This window comes from Erigeron canadensis, chromosome 3 (assembly GCF_010389155.1).
Source record: "Erigeron canadensis isolate Cc75 chromosome 3, C_canadensis_v1, whole genome shotgun sequence".
Taxonomy (NCBI): Eukaryota; Viridiplantae; Streptophyta; class Magnoliopsida; order Asterales; family Asteraceae; genus Erigeron; species Erigeron canadensis.
This window is the reverse complement of record NC_057763.1, coordinates 37,306,005-37,313,204: the sequence shown is the minus strand read 5'-3', so window position 1 is coordinate 37,313,204 and position 7,200 is coordinate 37,306,005. Positions and strand designations below refer to the sequence as shown.

At 30.6% G+C, this 7,200-nt stretch overlaps 1 protein-coding gene across 1 annotated transcript; it reads left to right on the top strand.

Annotated features, from left to right (window-relative positions):
- The first annotated feature begins 3,927 nt into the window (after positions 1-3,927).
- LOC122592290 (chaperone protein dnaJ 20, chloroplastic-like) lies at positions 3,928-4,805 on the top strand. Its single transcript, XM_043764485.1, has one exon. It carries the CDS (start codon positions 3,966-3,968, stop codon positions 4,626-4,628), a length of 663 nt encoding a protein of 220 aa, XP_043620420.1. The 5' UTR covers positions 3,928-3,965; the 3' UTR covers positions 4,629-4,805.
- The last annotated feature ends 2,395 nt before the right edge of the window (positions 4,806-7,200 follow it).

The following is a 7,200-nucleotide window of genomic DNA, read 5'->3' as shown; positions in this document are numbered from 1 at the left end:
AGTAGGAACATTCTGGTCTCTTCGCCTCTCTGCTCATTGTGCAACATACACCTTGAAACAACCCAGCATCTCTTCATTCACTGCCCATTTGCGGACCTGCTATGGAGTCACTTGCTAAACTGGTGTCGTGTTTCTATCTGCAAACCACTTAACATGTGAGACCTTCTTTTCTGTCATTCTCATTTTGGTACAAAACCCCTTTCAAGCGAAAGTCGGGCCAACTTGTTATTCTAGCATACCTTTGGATCATATGGAAAACTAGGAACAAATACATCTTCTTGAATAAACAATCTTCCTTTCGTTTTGCTTTCAAGGAACTTAAAGGAACTAGCTTTCTATGGCTTTCCAATAGATCAACTTCATTCAAAATTACTTGGTCCCAATAGAATATTTTCAATTTCTAATGTTATATTGTAATTTCGTGTTTCTTGTATGTATCTTCTAACTCCTTGCTAGAGTTCATATTAATAAAATCCTGTTTTTTAATGTTAAAAAAAAAACGGTTTACAATATTGGGTATCATTAAAGCAATTTATATCTCATCTCACTCATATTAGTCATATACCTCGTGAAAGTTAGGATTGGATATAATTGTTACTTTTTACATTTACATCATCTTAATGCATAAATTGATGATAAATAACGCATAGCCAAAAATAACGATATACTCCGTACATATTATTACCCGTCGAGGTGCTTTAACCAAGACCTAACTTTCTTGTTAAAACCCAAATCAAAGAAAGACATGTATGAGGAGCTTGGACTAACAATTAAAACGACATTGAAGCTTAATAAAGAATTTATCCGCTACGATAAATAACTATATATTGAGTCAAGTTGAAAGACGATATTAATTAAGATAATGAAATCTAATAGAGAATCTAAGCCTTTTTTTTTATAATCGTAGCCACATGATACACGATCCAGTTGCCCGTTATTACGCGACTATATGGCTTTAAAAAAAGTACTGTATTATCTTCGATTAACCACAAAAGCTTTAAAAATTGTTTCAGTATATATCATGCCATAAAATACAACACTGGTTGGTTTACATAGCTATCGAGATCCACTTGATTCTTGGTATTATTATATTAGTATAGTACCGTCTACATCCTGAAAACAAATGGGTAATATGTTAATTACAAATTATACGAGTAATAGAACATTTTAAAGTCAAAGTAACAAAACACTATTTTTAATATATTTATTTTTCATATCCGAAATAAAATTATCTCCAATAGGATACCTTTGGGTATCCTTAGGTCAGACTTTAAGGCAAGACAAGATAGGCATGAGCTTTGGGCCCAATATTGAAGGGGGGCCAATATATGAATCAAACCAATTAACTTATGAGTCCGTATATGTAAGTTGTAGACTATAGTCGGTATATTCTTTTATTTGCTGCAACATTAAACAAAAAGTCTACTAACAATATTTACAAACTCATGTAAATTAATAAAAAAAGAAAAGTGAATCAAGAAAGAGAAAATGCATATAACTTTATTTGTGGTTATTGATGACACATGTGTTTGTAAAATTTTGTTCATGAATGTAGCATTGCTCATAAATATATTATATATACCATATCTATGTAGTTTCTTTGTAATTGTTTGCTAATTTTCTTTAGTTGTCACTTGATTTAATGAATGATGAATTTATCAAAAAAAATTAGGGACCTGTTATTTTCTTTTTGCCTTGTTTTTTTTTTTTTTTTTTTTTTTGTCGTTCTCAGAGACCGCCCTGCCTTAGGTGTCCATAGGTGCCCTTCAATATCATTTGCCGTTGAAGTTTGTCTAAAATTAAAGATTTTTTTTAAGCATGCCTTTATTTGTCCTTACTTAATACATTTTTGTTTTTAGTTAGAGGTAAAAGGATATGTTAGGATATGTAAGAATATGATGTGACAGATCAATGACGCCTAATAGCGTCCTTAGCGTTGAAGATAGCCTAAGACTAATACACGGATGCATCCATATTTCCATTATTTTGTCGAAAACTAAAATTTATAACTTTGAAACAGATATACTCAAGACGTATTCCGTTTTGACACTTAAAATGATGTAATTAAGTATAAAATATATAAATTTAATTGTTTTTTAATGCATAAAGTTTTAAATGTTTTATCTTTATTTTAAAAGAAATGAATGTAAATTCAAACATACTCATAGACTCATAGTTGAGTGCATTATTTGTCTCCAATTAAATACAAGACATGTCTTATATATATATATATATATAGGGTGACAATCAAATGAGAACAAAATTAAAATAAGAACAAATGAGAACACTTAAAAACTACATTTTGATGCATTAAAAGTCCATAAAACTGACATAGTGCATAACTAATTATCATTATTTAAGTGTTTAACAACACATTGATCCGTCAAAATCGAAAAAATCACATTTTTGGTGGATGCATCGTTTTGAAGAATATGCATCCAAGATGGATGCACAAAACAAAAAACATGATTTTCTTGATTTTGACAGGCCAATGTGTTGTTAAACACTTAAATAATGATAATTAGATAAACACTATGTTAGTTTTATGGACTTTTAATGCATCAAAATGATGTTTTTTAAGTGTTCTAACCGTTCTTATTTTAAGACGGTTCTCACCGGAATGTTACCCTATATATATATATTAGTAATACTATACATGTACGTTGGATAATGATAGTTAACTTAATTTATATGTTTAAAAATCAACTTAATTATAAGATGATGATATATGAAAAAAATAATAATAATAAGAAGTAAGATTAATAAAGAGAATTAATTTAAATCTATACATATGAGATAGGTTGAATTATCATTTTCCATGTGCGTTCACTGAACAATTGTTATCATGGGATAAACTATGAAAGGTAGAAAGGGGGTTTGGCTTCCTTAAAATTTTTAATTTTTAATGAATGTTTATATAGACAAAACAAATTGTGTACTTACAGAGCAAAATGTGTTGAATTCATGGTGTTTTATTGGGGAGAAGATTCTCTCAAGTTGGCTAACATGACTAGTTATGTTAGCCAAATCTTGACTCTTAAACTAAGATAAAAGGTCAAGATTCAAAGTCCATCTTTAAATCTTCATTCTTGATTTCAATCCAATTATGAAATTGTTTTCAACTTGATTGATTAAGTTGGAAACAACTTGAGGGAATCCCTAGCTTTCTGTTTTATTGTGAGTCATATTAATATCGCAACTCATGTTTGTAGTTATATTTTTAGCATTTAACCGATTCTATTGTCGGTTATCACTTCCAGCAAGAGAAGATGTTTATGTAGACAGAGTTGTCTAGTGTGCCAACTATATATAGCTTCAAGGGCGAGGTTTTTTTTTTATTTCAAAAATATATTTTAAGGCAATGGTCTAAGACCTCTCCCAATCGTAACTTCTTTCTCTCTTATTTCTCATTGTCACATCATCACCACGTGATCTTTTTATCATTTTATATCTCATAAAATATCACTACCAACCATATAATTTTTTCACCTCTTTCTTACTTCTTTCTCAAATATTTTTTTATATCTTTAGATAATCAAACTCTTTCTTGGAATTATTGGTTGAAAATGTATTTGGCTTCACATATGTTTTCTTTCATGTTTTCACCAGAAAACTTTGATACATTTTCTTAAAAAATGACTCCAGAATATATCGATGCCAATGGCGTTATCAAGAATACACTCAGAAAATGTTGAGAACGAATCGCGTTGGGCGAGTCCTTATGGGCAAGGAATTTTAATACTAGCCCACAATTAAGCCGCCAAAAGGAAAAAAAAAACCGTCTAGAAACAACAAAGTAGATTTACTTAAAATATTGATTTTAAAATTTTGATATGTACCCCGCCTCTCAATAATAATATTTTGACACGACTCACCTGTCCCTCCACTATAAAGATAGATACGCATACACACCTCATACTCACATTCACGACATCATCAACACTCAACACAAAAAAAAAAAAAAAATGAACTCCAAATCATTTCCTTCTACCGCTCAATCGCTCTTAACCCCATCAAACAAACAACAACTTATCTCATCTCCTCTTCATTATCCTCATCTTTCATTCCCTTTCAACAAAACCCATAGTAATTATAATAAGAATAATATATCTATATATACTAATACTAATATTCGTACATACAGAATATCCACTAAAGCATCAGCAACCACAGCAAACAGCAATGTTTGCATAGAATCTTTGCCACAAAATGAAACATTATATGACTTACTTGGTATTACTGAATCTGGAACATTATCTGATATCAAACAAGCTTATAAAAAAATGGCACTAAAATACCATCCTGACGTGTCACCTCCTGATAGGGCCGAAGAGTATACTGTCAAGTTTATTCGGGTACAAGAAGCTTATGAAACTTTATCCGACCCGGAAGCTAGATTTATGTACGATAATTCTATGAAGGGATTGCACATGGCTTTTTCGGGTAAGAAACGTACCCGGTTTGGCCCGAGGTCCGAAGATAAGAAGGCGTGGAAGGAGACGTGGTCGGAACAAATATCAGAGTTGACCCGACGGAGCAAGGTGAACCCGGAAAGGGGGATGTCATGGGCAGCCCGGATCCGGAAGCAACGAAATGCATCATCTAGTGTTTATAACGGGTCGGGTTAAGGCCTTATTCGTTGGATAACTTAATAACTTATGTATATTATATAACTTAATAACTTTTGTTTATCTATAACTTTAGTAACTTTCTGTTCAGGAACTAATATTTGTACCACAACATCTGGTATATTTACCACACACATGTTCAGTATGTTATAAAAGTTATATAGTGTGGTACATAAATCACTTTTTGTGGTACTAATATCACTTCTGTTTCTGTTTAAGGGTGTAAATATTAGCCACTCCTTAAAATACAAAGATATAAATAAAGGGAAAATGTTATATACCGCAAACATTAGTCCCCTGTCCTCACATCAATTTTCCCCGGTGATGAAATAAAAACTCAACCCCCTTTCTAAATGTGTGAGGTGAAACAGCAGATAATTATTTGTTGTTAACTTAGACAATCCCATAAATAAAATTTGAGAGAAAGGCATATAGCGTGAGGGTGTTTTTCTTGTGTTTATAATTGTTCATAGCTTTAACCATAAATAAAATTTGAGAGAAAGGTATATAGCGTGAGGGTGTTTTTCTTGTGTTTATATTTGTTCATAGCTTTATCATATTACTTGTAACTTTATGTTTATAAGTTTGTTAAGGATTTGCTAATGATTTAGTTGTTATTCTTAAGGCTATAATTATAGCATAATATCCGCTGAAACTATAATTGACTTTAAAAAATTGTCTGATGTATACTTATTTATTTTTCTCGAATGAAACATGTTTAAATCGCAATGTTATACATATACTAATAAAGGTGAGTAGTGTGTGTTTCAGGGTCGGTTGTGTGTGTTACAAGGGTATGGAATAAGGAGGATATAAATATAACTTCACTATGTATTGTATGAGAGAGAATGCTATTTTTTTATAAAAAAGTATATATATATATATATATATAATTACGAATTACGGAGTATTATTATTGTTGTTAGTTGTTATAAAGTAAGATGTGATTCTTGTGAGTTGTCGGCCATAGGAAAAAGAAACAATAAACCTAAACATACCAGGACAATTATAATGTTTGACATAGATAAGTTTAATCTAGGAAATATCTATATGCATGTATTGTTATTTATATGCACATATGACTTATTGTATAGTATTATTTTTGTTTATCTTTCTGGATCTAAGTTGTGGCCTTGTGGGGAATGGCATTGAGCAAGACATTTGGTATTTTTTATATACTTGCTACTTTTTACATATATTATTTAGATAAATGTATGTACTATGTGATTGGATCTTACTGGCCCCTTTGGTCTTTTCCGCATTGATGTTTTGTAACATAGAATAAAAAAACAGATTGTAAAAGCATAGGTTGAGCAAGACAGCTTATGTGATTTTTTATTATTTCTTTTTGGCCGATGAACTTGTAATAATTCATCACCATGTTAGTTGTTAGAAATTATGTGCTTTTACAATTTGTTTTGAGTAGTGTATCGGTCTTTCGAAATAAATATTAAATAATGATATCAACCTAACAAATCAACCTAATAATCAACCTGAAACGTTTATCACATGACAAGTATAATCCACTCATTCTGTCTCCCAATCTCTTCCTTTGATTATGTCAAATGTCATCATCATGTGCTTAGGTTGATCATTATGTTGTTTTTTAGGTTGATCAATCATTTTCCATAAATATTATATGGTTAGCAATATTTTAACAGGATATATGAAGCAAAAGTTTGCCGCGTCTATATTACCATCTATTCATCAAAAAACGGTAGATTGATAGGAACCGTTTGATCTCATGTACCGAATTGGTACCCACATAACCCCCAGCAGAGATAGTGTTAAGGTAATTCAACCACTTAAATTCAATTCTGCTTCTGACAAGATTCGAACCCAAGTTGCTCCTAAAAAATGGCAGTTGGTGGTCAACTATTCTACGAAGAGTTGGTTACCATCTATTCATCTATTTATATTATATTATAAAAATTGTTTCCTTATTCAAATTTACATGAAAAATTTATCTAAAATATTTATAATAAATAAAATGTATTATGAGTTTTTTATCTTTTAATATATTTCATTAACTCTTTATATAAATTATTTTTACATCAATTATCTAAATCACTCGATGTCGTCTCTACCACCAACAATCGCTCCCACCACTACATCGTCACCGTCATGACCGCCATCGCATTGTGTGGCTACCGTGTTAATATGTAAAATTATATTATTGTTTAGTCAAACCAATTTAAATTAAACATCTTTTTTTTTGCTAAGTTAAAAAGTGAGCCTAGTAACATGTAATTAAATTAAAGTAAAGATCAATTCTGTAACATATTAACAATACGTCAATACGTGGTTGGTTATTGTAAAACAAGTATTAAAGTAAAACAAGTAGGACAAGATCTTGACCTTTAAATCATGTTTAAATTGATGCACAAAAATTCTCAAAGCAATTGATGTACGATAATTTTCATGATACACGGTGATTATCAGTGAAAAGAAACCTATTATTTTATTTGTTTTACTTTATTACTTGTTTTATTTTACCTTATTACTTGTTTTATTTTACCTAAAATCACGTCATATTTATGTGGATTATATGACATCCTTCTCGAATTTTGTC